At 39.5% G+C, this 19,275-nt stretch overlaps 1 protein-coding gene across 8 annotated transcripts in view; it reads left to right on the top strand.

Annotated features, from left to right (window-relative positions):
* Positions 1-3,692: 3,692 nt before the first annotated feature.
* The window catches only part of SPECC1L (sperm antigen with calponin homology and coiled-coil domains 1 like), a 108,083-nt gene continuing 92,500 nt past the window's right edge, over positions 3,693-19,275 (top strand). For 3 of the 8 annotated variants that reach the window (XM_067550018.1, XM_067550014.1, XM_067550017.1), the window contains exons 1-2: positions 3,693-4,005; positions 4,868-5,092. Coding sequence is in view for 3 of the 8 variants with exons in the window: in XM_067550014.1 (XP_067406115.1) it covers positions 5,046-5,092 (47 nt within the window). In the remaining 5 variants the exon portion in view is untranslated. Of the gene's footprint in view, positions 4,006-4,560; positions 5,093-18,064; positions 18,189-19,275 lie in introns of those variants that run through there. The other 5 variants (XR_010920208.1, XM_067550012.1, XM_067550015.1 and 2 more) reach the window with 4 other exon arrangements.

The following is a 19,275-nucleotide window of genomic DNA, read 5'->3' as shown; positions in this document are numbered from 1 at the left end:
CATTCTTCTCAGTTAAATCTTAGGCTGTCTGTGAACATGCAATAACATCCATATTTTCAAGTTATTGTTCAAGTTATTGTTCAGCTTAGATCCTATTATATAATTAAAGAAACTGCATGTAGTTGAAATGAAGTTGCAAAACCATTCAAACTCTAGTATACCAAATCAGTAAAAAACACAGAATTTGGTTGTGGGGAATCCCACAAGTTTTAAAATAAGGGGCCACAGTACCAAAAAGTTTGAGAATCACAGCCATAGAGCATCCTCATGCTCTATGCCAGACCATTATATTTCAGAAGAGTTTGAAATACACTAAGCAGCATTCTTGGACTGGTAAACCATCAAATATGCTTAGGTCATGTACAAATAATGAAGCATAGGATAGGGTGTGTTGGCATAATTGTGAGAAAAGCAAAAAAAAAAAGTAAAGATCTGAAATATTTAATCTTAGATTTATAGTATTTGATTTATATAAAAAGATTAAGTAGTTCCTTAGTTGTTTGTTTCATAACTAATGCCTCTAAATCCATTTATAAAATGCCCTTTTGAAAGACTGGTGTTAACATTTAACATCCTTTGCTGGTTTCTAATAGATTTCTAATTTTTCTGGATATATTTTGCCTGCAAGACAACAATTGGGCCTACAAATTTACCCAAATTATGAGTTCAATTATAAAAAGTATGCAAAAGTTCATAAGATGTTACAATAACCTATAAAAACAAATGTTAATGGGAAAAGGTACAAAAGGGAGACAGAATAACTGAATTAGTGTAAACCCACAGGTCAAGTTAATATAATTCAAAGATTTTAAATTATGCTTGTTAAAAACAAAAAATGTAAAGCCAAAAGTTAATGTCAAATATTAAGTCTGCCTTTTTGTAAAACATGGTAGTGACTCAAAGCAGAGCTGGCAGAATACTACTAACAGTACTTTTACTGAGCTAAAGCTGGGGAATCTTGATCGGAAGAATTAGATCTTACTAATACCAAACAGAGAACATTTTTATGCCTGTGTACAGCCCTCTTGAGACTGGGAAGCAGGGTACCCTTTATAATAGTATTTCTTGTGATGTGGATACTCACTCATTAAGACTGGATTAAGAGCACAACTCATTTCACATAGGCAACTGAATACACATCTTCTGATAGCAACAACATTTTGTCATCACCCAGGTCACATGGATTTGAATCCAGCACTGGCTTCAGATCACCCACTAATCTCTTCAGGATCCACTGCTATCCCATCATTTTTATTATAGCTCTCAGGCCAAAGCAGTGCTACTATTACATCCTCTTGGCAGAGTTTTTTCTTTAAAGGAAAAAAAGGGAAGGTATTGAGTAAGTTGATTTACCTTTTAACAAATTGTTGATTAAATACACACACACACACCAAATATTAAAAACTGGACACATTCCAGTAGCAGCAGGTAAGTTCATCAAGGCTGTTTGAGGGATTTCCCATTTTAAGTACAGGAAATACTGCAGTATAATAACCTTTGGCTAGTTTGCAAAAATAGGTTCACTTCTACAAAACTGATTCTCTTTTAGTAGAGGATAAATTGTAATCTGAAAAAAGACTGAATATTTTCCTGACCTGAACCACGTCTGCTATTAAAAGTATTCCTCAGCTATCTCTCAAGAATGTATGGGAAGGGAACAAATTAATGTTTGTATGTGCCTGAAAATGCCCATTGGCATGCAGTGTTAATCCTGAGCCATGACTGAAGAAACAGCGGGGAAATTAGTTGGGAAAGACATCTAAATGAAAGGCCAGTTTTTGTAAAATACACAAGCAGGAGATGGTTTCGATCATGAAAACTGAGTTCTGTTGTAACACTTGAAAAGCAAACATCCTATTCACATTGTCATTTTAAAGTGAACTCTGAAAGTCTACAGGTCATGTTGACTTTGAAAATACTAAAGTTTACCCAAGATGGTGCAAGGGAGGCAAATGATACATCCAAAGAGAGATCAGGGAATGACAGAGGCATAGTCCTTCCCTTGAATTTCTGCTGAGGGAGAGTGGCTTTAAATTGTTGTCAGGGCTTGTACAGATATGTGCTAAATCAGCACATTTCCCTAACTACCATGGCCGTACCCCTTTCCACACCTTGCCTGCACACACACACACACAATGTTAACCCCACAATGCAGGACCAACCTTTGGCGAACTTGATCTTTACTAATTGCAGCTGCTTCTCCTTATTCCCTGAAGCCAACTGACTGTTTTCCAGCCTGTGACTCAAAAAAAAAAAAAAAAAAAAAAAAGGCAGAAAATTGCTTCAATACAGTCATTTTAAAGGAATAAATGTTAAATCTGCAATTGCCCTCATGCACAGTAGGACTTTTCCTTACACTATATGACCACATTTTTTAAGGACAACATCCTTACCCTACAAACCTAGTACCTCTGGTTTTGTTTTATTTATACCTTAAAAATCCGGAGACATTAAATAGAAAAACTAGAGTTAATGCAACAGTAAAATAGAGTGACAAAGTATTCTTAATTTTTTTAATCCCATAAATTAAAATTTCTCCTGACATGATAAATTGGTTATGTTGAACATATAGGAAATGCTATACATGCTCTCCTTGGAATGTAAGCTTGTTACTAAAATACCTCATTTAATAAGACCCTGATTTGCTTCTCCAGGTGAAATTGCAATATAAATGTTAAATAATTAATTTAAATGGTCCTCTTGTTTCTTTTTAACCTATCCCATAAAATACACAGGGTATGTGCAAAGTTGCCACATTTGTTTTATGGGAGAAACATTAAGTTTTGGGAATTTGGTTGCTCTTGGTATCCAATAGCTTAACCTGACTGTGATATTAATGCTAAGAGACAAGGTGGGTGAGGTAATAACTTTTATTGGACCAACATCTGTTGGTGGGAACGTGAAGGGCTCTGTGTAAGTTCGAAAACTTCTCTCTTGCCAACAGATGTTGGTCCAACGAAAGATATTACCTCACCCACCTTGTCTCTCTGATATCTGGGGCCCAACATGGCTGCAACACACAGCACACATACCAGCATTATTTTTTTTCATGTAAATTAAACACCTCTATGGATTATAGCCCGTAAGCCCGCTCCTGGTGAGCCCATCAACAGTAGGGAAGATTTTAGACCAGCAAGGTTGTCCAGAACACTTTCTCCTTCTCAGTAAGTGATGGTGATGACAATTTGGCTGCTACACGAAGTGGCACTACACCTGTTTAAAACACTGCAGTGGGCTCGAGTGACTAGCTGTCCTGATTTTATAGGGACAGTGCTGATCCTTGGACCTTTGCCTTATACTGGTGCCCATTACCACCCACCTCCCCTCGGATTTTCCACACTTGCTAACTGTCACCTAGAGTGCTGGGGGCTAGAGGTGTTCGAACATGACGTGTCTTGGGCCTAGTCTGTCTACACTGGCTGACAAACCCCCGCATCACCGGGGGGGAGGGTCACTGGCTGGCTGCAGCTGGACCTCGGGCCTCGCCTGCCACGGCGCCAGTGCCCTGCGTCTAGGGCGGAGCAGGAACACGGGCACCCGCCAAACCTGTATTCTACCGTTTGTTGCAGTGGGGCCCAGAGAACAGCGGACCCCAGGCCATCGGTTTGAGGCCCACTCGCTCCCAACAGCAATTGGGTGGGCGCCCTCAGGTGAGCCTCGCTCCGCCCCTCACTGTGTGTGGGCCAGACAACCGGGCGTCGCGCGCTACCGTTCTATCAGGCCCGCCTCCGCCTGGCCTGACAACGAGACGCGGAAGAGACGAGACGTAACCGCGCATGCGCCTTTCCAACTCGCCTGCTGCGTAGTCTCGACCTGGGCCCCGCCCCCATCCTAGTTCGTTGGCGCCTGCGCAAGGCGGTAGCTCCTCTGAGGGGAGGGGCGACGACGACTGACGAGCGCCGTTCCTCCCCCCCCCCCCTGCCGCCCCGTTCGCTGCTGTCGGGTCTCGGGGCGGCTCCCGGAGATAAGCATGTGAAGAAGTGAGAGCGGAGCCGGCGCAGCCCGGTAAGGATCGGGTCCTTGAGAGGCTGGGAGCTGCCCCCTTCCCTGGAGGGGACTTCTGAGCCGTCCCGGCCGCACAGGCCTTGCCCTGAGCGTCCCACCGGGGCCTGCCCACTGCTGCGCTGGGTGCAGAGCGCGCCTCTCTCCCAGGGCTCCTCCGCGGCCTTCCTCTTCTCTGCTGCGCTCCCCGCGGGCTGCTCTCCTCTCAGGAACCCTCCGCAGCGGCCCCCCCATCTTTGTTCCTCGGCTCCAACACGTCCCCTCCCCCTCCCTCTGTGCCCAGCCCTCCCCCTAGGGCTGTGCTCCACCGTCGCGCTGACAGGCGCTACGGCTAACACCCGCTCCCCACCCAATCCCCGCCGCCGCTGGAACTCCCTGCAGACCTTCCCGAGCCCGCCCTCACCTCGCTGCCCGGCCAACGTGCCCCCCTCCCCCGTCTGTCAGAGCGGCAAACACGCTGCCCCGGGGTGTCACAGCAGCGCGGGCCGAGCATTCTGCATCTCGTGCAGCGCGGGCGCGGCGTCAGGGTGTAAATAAACCAGTCACCGACCGTTTAACCCAGATAGATAACACGGCTTTGTTGTGTGTGAACTGTGATAGTGCTTGTGTACGCTGGCATGTCAATAACGGTAGCGAGCCCTCCCCTGCCACTCTGTTCCCTCCCTCTTCCACCTTCACTCTCCCTGGCTTCCCTCACTATTTCCTGCTCCTTCTCCCCCATCTCTTCTGTTTACTTTCTTTCCTCAAGATCTTTCCTCTGCCCCTTTCTCCTTTTCTCTGATCTGTTTCTTTTCCCTTTTCTTACAGCTTCTCTCTCTACCCTCCACACCCATGTCAGACTCCTTTCCTTTCCATCTTCCTCCAGGCATCTTCTGTGCAGCTATTCCCACTGGACCTACTGCCTAACACAAAATGTGCGCTCTAGAACAGTGGTTCTCAACCAGGGGTACACAGAAGTCTTCCAGGGGTACATCAACTCATCTAGCTATTTGCCTAGTTTTACAACAGGCTGCATAAAAAGAACTAGCAAAGTAATATTTCATATGGACAATGACTTGTTTATACTGCTCTATATACTATACACTGAAATGTAAGTACAATATTTATATTTCAATTGATATATTTTATAATTATATGGTAGAAATGAAAAAATAAGCCCTTTTTCAGTAATAGTGTGCTGTGACAATGTTATGTCAGATTTTGTAAGCAAGTAGTTTTTAAGTGAGGTAAAACTTGGGGAACGCAAGACAAATTAGACTCCTCAAAGAGGTACTGTAGTCTGGAAAGGTTGAGAGCCACTGCTCTAGAAAACTTAATTCACACATTACACTGTGAGAAAAGGACATGAAATGAAAAAAGTTTCCTTGGTTGTTAGCTAAACAAAGTCAATGTACCCCATTGGCTATTTATGATTTGATTGAAATAGTTATTGTGGTTCTATTTAAATATTTTAATTAGGCAGCATTATTTCCTTCATGTGTTTTTTGGGTTTTTTGCTAAAGAGGCAAAGTTAGTTGCATATGTTTTCAAGAAGAGCAGCATGTCTTAATTCTATTTGTAGTGGGATTAATATGTAATGAAGTGAAATCATCACTACCAGGACTCTATTTTCCTTTGTGTATGTATGGAGGGTTGCCTTTCCATATTTTTGCAAATGAGGATTCCTAAGCTTTTCATGCTGTCTGGGCAATGAATATAAAGAACAGCCTTACACACACACAAAAGGCAAAGAATGTACACTCTAAAGCTCAGGCCCACTGTATTCCCTACCCAATTCCCCCCCGTCCCCTCCTTAATCAGAGAAGAAATCAAGGTGGTGGGGGTTCAGCTCCTACTCAGCACACTACACTGAACTCCCTTCTCCTTACCAGAAAGCCTGGAAGAGGTTGTGGATGAAGTATTCTATCTACACTGGTGGTTGAAACAGTTGGAACCTTCATAGAGAACCTTTCTGCTAGAAAGAAACCAGCTATACTGTGAAGTGGTTTTACAGTGTGAATATTGTTGTACAGATACAAAGGTCCTGTCTACATTAGGGCTCTCTAAATTCCTCTACCCCACCCCCACTGTTGATAACACGGGTTCTGCTCCACCAAAGTTAACAATTTTGGGAGTAATAGTATAGACAGAGTATGGGCTGCTGTTGGCGTTAACATCATGTTGATTATAAAATAGTCCTGAATGTGGCTTTTCCCTGCCCTTTCTGTTTGGTTTTTTTATCTTATCAATTTAAGGAGTATCAGGTCTGGTCCTTCTTGATTTTGTTGGAGGATCTTTGAAGGGTCTTAGGGATATTTGTGAATACCTTAGGTGTTGAATCTCTAACAGAGTTTTCCTTAATGTAAAAAGTGAGTTATTGTGGTTAAGTAGATGTTAATAGTAAAACCCAAACCAGTTTTAGGTAGACTAAAAATCCTTTTCCTCACAGTTGCTCAGGTTTTTTTTTTCTCTTGGCTCTTGTAATGTCACTATTTCATTATTTCTCCTGTCACCATAGTCTAGTAGCCTGGGATTTGAATTTCTGTGTAAAACAACAAGCAGGAGAAAAACCCTTAATCTTTCAGGCCTTTTTAAATACATCATTAAAAAAAAAAAAAAAAGGCCTATATTCAGTTTTTCCTTGCAGGACACCCTTAAATCAAGTGCATGATTATAGATTCCAAGGCCAGAAGGGACCTTTGTGATCATCTAGTCTGATCTCCTGTATAACACAGGCCATAGAATTTCCCCCAGATAATTCCTAGAGCATAGCTTTTAGAAAAACATCCAATTTTGATTTAAAAATTGTCAGTGATGGAGAATCCACCACAACCCTTGGTAGATTGTTCCAGTGTTTAATTACCCTTCCTGTCAAAAACTTGCACCTTATTTATAGTCTGAATTTGTCTAGCTTCAACTTTTAGTCTTTGGATTGTGTTATATCTTTATTTGCTAGCTTGAAGTGCTCATTATTAAATATTTGTTCCCCAGGTAGATAGATGCTTGTAGACTGTAATCAAGTCACCCCTTAACTTGTATTTGATAGACTCAAAGAGCTCAATCTTTTTAGTTTATCGCTATAAGGCATGTTTTCTGATCCTGTAATCATTCTTGTGGCTCTTCTCTGAACCCTCTTCAGTTTATCAACATCCTTATTGAATTGTGAGCATCAGAACTGGACATTGTATTCCATCAGCAGTCGCACCAGTGCCAAATATAGAGATGCTCCATGGTGTTGGTGCCGTGTGATATACAGGAGGTCCGAGTTGATGAACTAGTGGTCCTTTCTCGCCTTACACTCTGTAACTCTCTCTTCCTACTCAAGATTCCCCTGTTTATACATCCCATAATTGCATTAGCTCTTTTAGCATTACAAGGAGAGCTCATATTCAGGGGATTATCCATCATGACCCTCAAATATTTTTCAGTCACTGCTTCCCAGAATTGAGTCTTGCATCCTGTAAGCATGACCTGTAGTTTTTGTTCCTAGATGTATACGTTTACATTTAGACATATTACAATGCATATTTGTTTGCTTGTGCCCAGTGTATCGACGGATCCAGATCCCTCTGAATCAGAGACCTGTCCTCTTCAATATTTACCATTCCCTCAATTTTAGTGTCTTCTGAAAACTTTAGCTGTGTTGATTTTATGTTTTCTTCCAGGTAATTGATAAAAATATTAAATAACGTAAGTCCAATAACAAATCCCTGCCAGGACCCCACTGGAAACAAACCCGTGCAAGGACGATTCTCCATTACATTTTGAGACCTGTCAGTCAGACAGTTTTTAATCCATTTAATATGTGCCATGTTAAATTTATCTCATTCTAGTTTTTCTGTCAGAATGTTGTGTGATACCAAGCCAGATGTCTTGCAGAAGTCTGAGTATATTACATCAACACTATTACCTTTATCAACCAAACTTGTAACACACACACACACACACACACACACACACACCCCCCATCAAGTTCATTTGACAGGATCTATTTTCCATAAACTCATGTTTATTATGTTACCCTCCTTTTATATTTTATTAATCAAGTCCTGTATCAGCCACTTCATTATCTTGCCAGGGATTGCTGACAAGTATGTAATTACCTGTGTCATCTTGCTTACCTTGTTTAAAAGTTGGCACTACATTAACTTTCTCTAGTCTTCTGGAATTTCCCCAGAACTCCAAGACTTATTGAAAATCAGCATTAATGGTGCAGAGAGCTCCTCAGCCAGTTCTTTTAAAACTCATGCATACAAGTTATATGGAACTGCTGATTTAAAAATGCCTTAACTTTAGTAGTTTAGTATAATAGTATACTGTAGAAGTATAGTAGCTTAATAGCTTCTATTTAACATTTTCCAGAGATACTAGGGTAATGGAAAGAGTATTATCATCCTCATGTGATGAGACTGTCTATTTATTTTCCCCCGTAGGGATCAAGCGATCTTTTCAAAGCTGCTTGATTCATGGTATAATACCGCAAAAACCAAACATCATCCAAATAACTACTTGAATTCATATTGAATGCCCTTTTACTCCATGCCTTGAAAGGTCATTTATTGTTGACTTTAGTTTTGAATGTGCCTTATACTTAATAAAGGTGTGTGCTTTCTTTCTTTGAATGATGCTTTCTTTCCCCAGTGAGAAATTGCTGTTTCTGTGTGTTGAGTGGATAGTGCTCATTCATTTATCTCATTCCTTCCTCATCTGACTGGGCAAAGTTTTGTACCAAGTATGACAGATATGTCAATTTCCTGCCATATCCTTGGGAGATCTTATTGTATTAAGTTTAAGTATATTTGGATTGGATGCATTGTATTAAATGAATGGTTTATGTATTATTATGGGCCAGGATTGTGTGCAACCTACTGGGGGAGGACGTGTGAAAAATGAGGGACCTGAGGGTTTAGAGGAATATATTTAACAATTTGCCAGACAAGAATGGACTTTTGGAACAAAAAGTGTGGTGGTTTTCCTGGGGAGTGTCTAGGGAGAGGTAAAACCAAACTCTCCAATTCTGGTTATGCAAAAACCCAGCCTTTTGAAGCTGTATCCCGAGGAAAGGGTCTTTGCTGATTACCTGTTACAAAAGGCCAAGATCAAAGGTTGGAGCTATATAAAGAAAACTTTGCTCTTCCCATCCTGTGCTCTGGTTTTGAATGTGAGACAGTTATGAACTTGTAACCATGGAAAAAAACATTTTTGTGTTTTGAAGGACTGACACCTACCAGAGCCTGAGTTTGCAGTTCAGGTGACCTCTGACATGGGTTGCAGCCCACGAAAGCTTATGCTGCAGAAATTTGTTAGTCTTCAAGGTACTACAGGACTCTCGTTGTTTTTACTTATAATGAAGAAGAAAAAGATAACTGGCTGTAAAGATTTAATGAATTTAAGGCTCTGATTAGGTGTATAGTCATAAGGAAAGTGTTCTTATTCTGTTTTGATGGACTGATTTAACTTAATTACTTGAGAAGTCACCATTGGGAGTGCTTATTATTTAATACAACTTGCAGGTAGTGGTTGGCTGCTGTGTCTGAACACCTACTGCAAATAATGTGGCAACTAAACTTTTTACATACACACACAATTACATTCATCTTCATAAGTAAGAGGACAATTGCATTAATCATATTTATTTTCTGATGTGGTCACATAGTTACTTTGGATTTTTATCTTAGTGCCTAATGTGTGAATGCCGCAGGATCTCTTAATGTTGGTTATTTACAAGAAGTATGTTCCAAATAAACCAGAGAGCAAACTGCCCAGAAATTTAAAAAGGTTGGAAAGAAATGTAGTATGAATGTAAATTATAATAAGTAAAAAAGAGAGAATTTTCTGTTTACAGGATCTGATCCTAAGATTGCTCACTACATAGAAAACAGGGAAGATTCTAGGATGAAGCACTTCTAACATCTTGTGTTAGGTGCTGTAAAGTAGTCAAGTCTCCTAGGAAGAATATTTGGGTGAAGCACACCTATGTTCCCTACATATTTTACATTTTAAACTTAGTGCCATTACTGAGACTTTGAAAATGGATGTAAATTTTATCTTACTGAATGTGTGTCAATTTTGCAACTCTTCTTGCATCTCTTTGCAAAATTGCAGTCAAACTAGTTGACATCCTGGCACAAACTGGCAAGTATGAATGTAAATCAGCATGCATTCTTTTACCATCCACTCCCTAGAGTTAAAATGCTAGATTGTCATATTTCTTCACATTCACATTTTTGATCATGTTTAAAAAAAAACTAGACATCTGAAAAACTATGAAGATAGTTGAAGTGGTTGTTGTTAATTTTGTGATTAGACATCAGTTATGTTACTTTAATTTTCTTTGTGTTCCCTTTTGTAAACTAAAAAGTTACTCGACTTTGATTGTTGCATAAACCAGTGTTCATTACAAGTGAATTAAGACATTATGTAATCAATATAATGCACAGACTGATGGTCCTTAATTAAACAATGGTAAAGAAATTATTTTTCCTTCCCTTTCTGCATTCTTGTACAAAGGAGCTACTTTTTTGTCAGTGGAAAATAAACCTTTGGCTGCTTGAAAACAGTCTTGAAAAGACTTTTGGCTAAGTGTTGGAAATTCTTAGAACTCTTTGTTTAAATGTGTAGTAAGGTTCATTCTTAATTAAAACCAGACATTGGTTTTGACACATGGGGCATTCTATAAAAGCTGTGATATGGAATTTCCTCAGTATTTTTTGGGGGGAAGAGGAGGGAATCTTCAGTATACTTTCCTGTACAAAGGACAATGCTAAAACTTTGGTGACCTTCAAATTAACAAGGCTTAACTGAAATAGACAAGTCTGTAAAAATGATCTAGTAAAGTTTGACTTTTTAAGGTTAGACATTAACTAGTTTTACTTTTTCGTGATTTACTAAGTTCCATTGATGATCTTTATTCAGCAAGCAGTCCCTGAAGTTTGACAGCTGTGTATCCTTTGGGCAGGAGAATTCTGTTATCTTTTGTTCTTACCCTGTCAACAGCACTCTCTTTCTCATTACATATGGTTTTGCTTTTCCTAAACAAATATCCCTCTTTCTGTAATTCCCTACCTATGGGACATCACAAAGTCATACAGTAAATATTTCCTTCATATGGCGGGATTTGTTAGTGGAGTCCCTCAAATTTTCTTTGGGAAAGCCCATGTGGTAAGTTCTATTTTATGGGCGTCATGGTCATGCTGTATTGCCACAAATTTGCCTGCTTACTCTTCTCTGTGATTTGAAGATGAAAAAACTAATGAGAGTTCACCTCTGCTTCTCCCTCTCTCCACCAAAGAAAAAGCAAATAGAATTTTGCAAGGCAGCTTTATATCTTGGCTCCCTGAGGGGGTAAAGACTTAAATATGGGTCTTGAAGAGGGTAAACACTTTATTATGGAGTCAGCTGTTGGAAGCTACGCCATCAAATTCTCTTTGGATTATCTTATCTTGATGATATAGCACTTAGATAAGATACATATTGGATGGGGTGCACCTCTAGATTCTGCTATTCTTTAGCTCTTTTGTACAAAAATTAAGATACCACATTTGGCTTTAGTCTCTTATGTGCACTTCCACCACTGTCCCCATTCTCTCCTGCTAATCTAGTACAGAATTAGAAGGGATGATTTTTTTCAGCTGTAAGGTCATCCTTTATTCTTTCCTGTGAGAAGGATGAGCCGACCTCTTAGTATTGCTGAAGAATAGAGGCATATATCATTATTCCACTTTACAAATGAGAGCCAAAGCAAATTGCCCAAGTTCTTAGAGGAAACTCCTAGCAGAGCTAGGAACAGAACCCAGAACAGTATTCTGTTATAATAGTCTATATATAATGATGGTATGTCTCGTGTCTCGTATGCTAGACAGTGCCACTGAGAAAAATTACTTCAAATGTATGCTTAATTACACAGTCTGTGAAATTGGGTCACTCAGGTCTACCCCTCCTTTGTCCGGCGCTTTGAATTTTACAGATACAATAGTATAAAATATTAGACCCATATGATAGAAAGGAGAATAGTCACTGAAAGGCTGAATGACTTGTCCTGGCAGCACTGTGGGATAGTGCACTAGTCTCAGCCTGTAAGCCAAAAGACATGGGTTCAACACCTCATCTTATACTTACTTGCTGTGTACTCTTGGGAAACTCTTATCCCGTTTATAAAATGATATTGTTATGAGCTGGATGAAACCTTGTTATTAAGGTTCTTAAAACCTTATTGAAGTTGGTAAGTGTGAACGCACCCTTCAATTAAGTGTAAACATAAGCCCCACCTAGGACAAAAGGGGTGTGTGAACCTGCTTTTGGGCTGAGTCTTCTTTGGGTAGGTATGTGTTGGAATGTGAGAGAACACACAGATACTGAGGTCACAGACAAGAACAGAGAGATAGGCATAGGAAAAGAGGCAAGGAAAAGCCAAGCAGAAGCATGGAAGAAGTTAGAGCAGTAGTCCTCAAACTTTTTACTCCATGCCCCATTACCCATGTCAGTGCACCCCCCATCTGGGGCGGTGAGCGGGGCCACGGTCGGGGCTGGGGCCTCGGGCCATGGTCGGGGTGCTGCACTCGGGGCTGGGGCCCGGAACAGGGAGTGGGCCTGCGGCAGGGCCAGGTGCTGCTGCTGGGTCTGGAGCAGAGCACTCCCTCCCCGGCTCAGGGGGCATGACCCACATTTTGGGGACTTTTGAGCTGGAGAGAGCGATTTTTGGGTCTAGTGTTAGCTAAAGGGGACTTAAGGGTCTGGTAATCTAAGAAACTATTCTTGGTTCCTTCTGAATTCAGAGATAGAGGACTTTGTACAGTCCTTGTAAATAAACAAGACTGTCAGAGAAATACCTGGTTACCACCAATTTCTATTCCCAACTGGAACACCCACAGAGCCCCATGCCTTTGACTAGCTGCTCAGGTCAAAAAGGGGGCAACAATATTAATGTTGAATTCAGCCAGGGGCTGAATATTAAGTAGAAATATTTGTATAGTTCTTATCAAATTCAGCCGTTGTCTGCCCTCTACAGCTTGGAGGAGTACAGAGCACTGCATGGTATAATACAGGACATGCTGACTAATGTTTGTGTCTGTTTCCTTCCACAGAGTCTGGAGAAGGTGGGAAATTCTTAGATACATAAATGAGAACGGATTAGGTTGCAAGAAGAGAGTGATTTTTTTTTTTTATTAAGAAAATGAGACACTACCCTAGAAAAGGAATGTTCAGACCTTCTTGGAGGGGATTGTGTAGTGGTCTGAACATAACGTTTGCAAATATTTACTCTCCATGGGCTGGTCAATAAAGATATGATTTATGGGGATGCAAACTAAGTCGAGGAAGGGTTGACCCATGCCTTCATCCTCAAGTTAGACACAGTGAGTTTCAGGCTGTTTAGTATTTAGATTTTTCAGACCGGGCTTTAAAATATGAAAGGCTCTGTGTGAAGTATTCCACAAGAATGTGCGTTTGCTTTTGTCGTTTTATGAAACTTCTTTCCCCTCCAACTGTTTTGCAGTATTCTGTGTGTCTGTTGCCACTCTCCTAGAGTTTCATTGTGCTCTATATATAATTTGTAAAGTGTTTTAGGAAGAAAGGATCCATATATATTTAAAATACACTTGCATTATACTCCATAGGAGCATAATACATTAGGTAGCTGTTAAAGCTTTTCTTCCTCTCCCTCCCTCCCCCCAAGGAAACTCTTAATGATTAGTAATTACTACTACTTAATTGGGGAAATACTGGCATAAATGTAGCTAGAACAAAGTAAGTTACGGTGAGTAACCAGACAAGGCTCTGTCATGGGTAACTAGATTCCAGTGGACTCAGTTAAGGATCATGTTCTTATGGGATCAGTAAAATAGTTCCAGAACATGGAACTTATACACACTATTGTCAGTTCTTTTCCAGCCAGAAGTTCCAAAGTTCTGGAGACTGGCTTCTTCTCCTATTTTTTATGAAATTTCCTTCCACACTGCAAGTCTGAGGAATGCTGAGGGAGAAGCTCGGTGGGTTGTCAGCTCTAGGCAGCAGCAGGAGGGAGCAGAGAGCTCAGAGCTGGGTTCAGTAACCAATCTTGAGCTCCCCTATAGCATTCATCCTTCCTTCTTTGCCATCTTTTTTTTTGTTTTTGCAGATATGTGTTTCTCCCCTATCCCCCAATCTACAAGAAAAATATATCTGTATGTCTGCATGGTAGTGTTGGGGATTCACCAAAGCACCTTCCTAGATGTATTTCTCTCCCTGTCCTTCATTCTGGGTCTTCCTTCCCATTCCCTCCAGACTGCTCCAGGTTTTGGGATATAGGGATGGCACAGGTGGTCTCCTTGACCACTTTGCTGCTTCTCTTTTGTTGCCCTTCTGCAAACTGCATCAATTCGTTTTTTGAGACAGGTGCTCCTTTCACCTTGGTCTTAGTTAGGGCTGCTAAAGTCTGTTTAGGCAGCCCTTGTTGCTCATGCTGGCTTTGCCCCTACTGCTGATATAGGAGTTTACCTGTGAGGGGCTATAGACTGGAGAAAGTAGAGGATCAGGTTAAGGGGCCCTTAAATACAGAAATAAAATTTCTTAAAAGGCAAACACTCACCACTTGCTCTGACAGTTAATTTTGTAAGGAGTTATGTCAGCGAGTGAAACCACACTGTAAAGGACACTGTCACCTTGAAGTCTAGTCATTTTAAAAAACGAGTTAAATGTCGTATTAGGTCCTGAACCTACCCTTGAGTTGTCCTGCCAGTTTTTGTGGCCTTACAGTTCATATATTTATTTTTTTATGCTTTTCTTTCCCTTTTGCTGTATAAAACACCCATATATGCAGGAAGAACTGACAGTTGGTAAATGGGGACACTGACTATATACCCAGTGCAATAGTCAAAGAAGCAAAATTAAAGGAAAAAAAAGGGACTTTTCTCTCTCCTGGCTACCTGATGCTCAGTTTCACTTATTTTAGGTGTTAACTTGAATAATAGAAAGTAAAAACATTTTCAGAGTGTAATTTTTAGGTTGACACTGTCTTTTTATAAACTAACAACTTTTATAGCTAAAGCAATAAATAGTAGGCTTTATTGGTCAGATGTGGTTCAACATGCTACAACTGGATCTCTTTTCTGCCCACCAATGCTGTTAACCCAGAAAACCCACTGTTCAGAGTAATAGTTGTTTACTTTTCCATGCAAATGCAGCCTAAAGCACTTGCTGAGGACTACATTTTTTGTTGTGTAATTCTTTTATGACCTAAAGCGGAGCTGTAACTGATATACTGAAACTGTGTGTGTTATTTCAATTGCTGGCCCATGTTTGCTGGTTTGAGTATAACTTTTAAAATATACCAATGGAATATGGAAAACAGTAACATAAACAGACCCTGGTTGGTATAACACAAATCTTAAAGGAGAAACATGCCGTACTTTAGATTCCTTTCCTTTTCCATTTTCTTCAGTGTTCCTTGTTAATGTGTGGTTTTGACAGTTAAGTTTTATTGCTTCAGTTTGCATTATAGTAGGCTTCTATGCATTCAAATACACATTAGAAAAATCTATATAATGGTATTGCTAGCGTAGCAAATCCTATGAAATTGTACTGTGGACTGTATTCTAAGTCACTAGTGTAGCACTTTTGAGTAATAATCACTCCTTAGTTCCATTAACCCACTTGAAATTTTTCCTTATCTCTAGTTTTAATTCCTGTAAGAAATGTATTTGTTAGTGTTCCCCTCAAATTTTCTTTGAAAATGCAATTCAGAAACAAAACGGAGGTGTCTGTGATAGAAAGTGCACTAATAGAAACTATTTACAAAGGCTATTATAGGGATACAATCATCTTAACTTTATTTTTAAAACAATATATGTTTGGAATCCTTGTTGTGTGAGCATTCTGTATTGTTTTGAAATTCAGTTTCAAGAGAAATTAGCTGAACTTTTTAACAGCAAAGTTTGTGTTAACTGGAAGCAGTCACTTTTTTTTTTCTCCACAGTGACTTGAAATACCTGCCAGTTAAATTATAGTACCAGCTTAAAAACAAGAACAAATTATTTTGTTTTATTAAAAGATAGAGCACAGTTCATCATAAGTTAGGCAGTCCTTTTATGAATGTTTCTGTCACTTGTCTGGAATGCTAAGTATTAGCAACGGTTAAATATTGCTCACAGCGACATGGGCTTAAATTTTCTCCAAACAAGGAGTAAGGAAATCTAGGTGGATAGCCTCTAGTTTTACCCAATGATTATTCCACAATTTTTAGAGAACTGTAAGGGGTAAGCCTTTTTAGTTTGTGCCCCCAAAATAAGTAGGAATTCAGACATGTTAGAAAATACAAATTAAGGATGAAGTTCTGGTCCCCTGGACAAACCAATTAAAAAGGCACTATGTGAATTTCAAAAGAGCTCAGAAATGAGAGTTTCTTCCTTCCCTGCACATCCACCTAGAGACAAGGTTCAAAATACTTGTGGAGCTCATGGGCTGAAAGTATAATCTACATCTGCTACAGCAGAAAGGGATGGAATTCGTTGTGTCTGTGTGTAGTACAGTAGAACCTCAGAGTTACGAACACCTCGGGAATGGAAGTTATTCGTAACTCTGAACAAAATGTTATGGTTGTTTGTTTCAAAAGTTTACAATTGAACATTAACTTAATATAGCTTTGAAATACTACTATGCAGAAGAAAAATGCTGTTTTTCTTTTATTTGTTTAGTAGTTTACGTTTAAAATAGTACTGTGCTCTGTTTGCTTTTTTTTTCCTTTGCGGTTGCCTGATTGTGTACTTCCAGTTCCAAATGAGGTGTGTGGTTGAATCATCCGTTCGTAACTCTGGTATTGGTAACTCTGAGGTTCTACCGTATATCAATTCACTGGCCAGTCCATAGCTTGCCCACAAATTCCTGTCTATGCTCCTGCATGAGGAGTTGCAGCAGAATGTGGCTGTTTATTGTGCAGAGGGCTGCAAAACCCCCCTGTGCGTAGGCTTTCCTTCCCCCACCTTATTGGCCTTCTGTGACTGATCAGTTGGCTAGTTTCAGTCCTAATTATTTATTTTGATATTTTTATGTTGTTAGAGGTTGTTTTGAGGTCAGGAATGTGTGTGGATGTGGCTATTAAATGACAAAGTAGTGGGGCCACCACCCTTAATGGTTTGGATAGCTCTGTGACCCTTTATTTGGTAGGTGTTTATAGTCTGTTTCTTCTTGGACTTTTCATAAGATATTGTTAATATACTATACTTTCTGAAATTTGAGTGGTCTCTTATTTTTTTTCTGCTGTCATTCAGCAGAAAATGCCATTCTGCCCTTGTTTTAATGGTTCTTATGTACCTAAAACTACTGTTCAATAACTTCTTGAGGTTATATATTTTTCAGCTCCTACAAACAATGTGATATCTTGTTCACTAGTCAAAGGAACATCTCTCAACCTGCAGGCATGAAAGATTACTTGGTCACTTTTTCCCAAGGTTCTCCTATGATTGACATGAGTAATCTTGTTTAATAGAATGGATGGGGTGTAAATTACCACCACAAAACCAAGAACAGTTGAAATCAGCCACTTGTTATGCTATAAATAACATACTTTTATTATTCATAGGGGAAAGTACCCCTCCCCTACTTTGCAGATTTTTTTAAATGGAACATTTTAATTGATGTACAAACAGTAACTGAAAGAATCTCATGATGTTGAGGCAGCCATACCATATGAGTCTGCAGTACAGAGTTGTGCCTTCTTATTGGGCAAAGCGTTTTAAAAATGTTTTTGGAGTTGTACAGAATTTGCTGATATAAAAGTGTAGGACTATCTGCCTCTATCTCCACTGGAACAGTGAGAATACACCATTGCAGAGTATTGGTTTTAGTTTTCTGTAGTATGAGTTCTGTTGAAAGAGAAAAACCTGGCAAAGGATACAACTTAGAATGAATGTTCACATTCTGGTTATTGTGATTTGTTCTTTGCCTCTCTTGGTAATGCTAATTTATTCAATATGATTATTTTTGGCTTGTTCTAGTCCTCTTTTTTTTTTTTTTTTTTTTTTTGTTGTGACTCATGCCCTAGTTAGTAGTTCATGTATATAGTCAGATGGTGTTGACACGCTCTTTGTGCAACATTAACAAAAATAAATCTCGCCCCACGTCACTTTGGATTTAGCTATAGAGATCTTACCCCTCTCTCTTTTTAGATCATTTTTTCATTTATTGCTAAATTCACACTGGATTCTGATTTACATCTAAAAGAATAAAAAAAATGGGTAAGTAGACATTTTTATTTTCCGTCCCTTCATCAGAAGGGGATGTTACAAGTCTTGATCCTTACAGATAATAGCAAAGTGCCTGTGGGTGCGTTCCATAGTACTCTATGAAACTTGTTAAAGTATTGAATTCTTACCTGAGTGCAGCCTTTGGGTATTTAAAGCATCATAAGTGTCTTTCTATTATAAAATGTTTTGGAGGGATTTTTAACTGCCATCATTAAACAGTAATGTTGCATTCAAACTTAGTATTTGAGGTTTTTGACCTAAAAATGACTGTATTATGTAAATATTGTCCATATCTGTTAATTAGTTAAAATCTAAAGTGACCAAAAATAACTTGCAGATTCTTGTTTTAAGTATATTTCGATATTGAAAAAGGATTCTGTATGTGTCCAGTGCCTCTTTTATCTACATGCAAATTTTATCTACATAAATGTTTTGTAAAGTTTTCATTAATCATTAATACTCAGTGTTCTGATAACACCCCATGGCCCCAACCAGGACTGGAGCCCCATTAAGCCATGCACTTGTATGATTCTAAAACTAGGCATGATCCCTGGTTTGAAGAGTAATTTTTTTAGTCATATTTGAAGGTATTACTATGGATTTATTTTTGGATGAGGAGAGTAAAGTTCTCTCTCTCCAAATACTGTAGAAATATTTAGTTACATTACCTTGGTCATGTGGTTGCTATTCCTGGAGCATATAGTAATTTTTGAATGAAAATTACAGCAATATGTTGCGTCTGAATTCCACTATGAATAAGAACCATCTGACATTGAACAGATAATTTATTTTGTTACCTTTGTTCTCATAGGGCTACGCTCATTGAAGTCAGTGGCAAGCTCTCATTTACTTTACTGATGCAGGTTTGAGGCTATAATTGAGATGCAAAAAGTCTAAACTGTGTTTTTCTGTGAAAATAATTTGGCAGCCTATATTTGTATTGTTTTAGACTAGTTTGGTAACTTTGTATTTGCTGCTGTAAACCAGTTGCTCTATGTCAGTGGTTCTCAACCAGGGGTATGCACAGGTCAGAGGATACTCCTCTAGATATTTGCCTGGTTTTACAACAGACTACATA

Source organism: Emydura macquarii, unplaced genomic scaffold (genome assembly GCF_026122565.2).
Source record: "Emydura macquarii macquarii isolate MOO-44397 ecotype Brisbane River unplaced genomic scaffold, CSIRO-AGI_Emac_v2 contig_1254, whole genome shotgun sequence".
Classification (NCBI taxonomy): domain Eukaryota; kingdom Metazoa; phylum Chordata; order Testudines; family Chelidae; genus Emydura; species Emydura macquarii.
The sequence above is the reverse complement of the archived record's forward strand: the minus strand, read 5'-3'. Positions and strand labels throughout refer to the sequence as shown.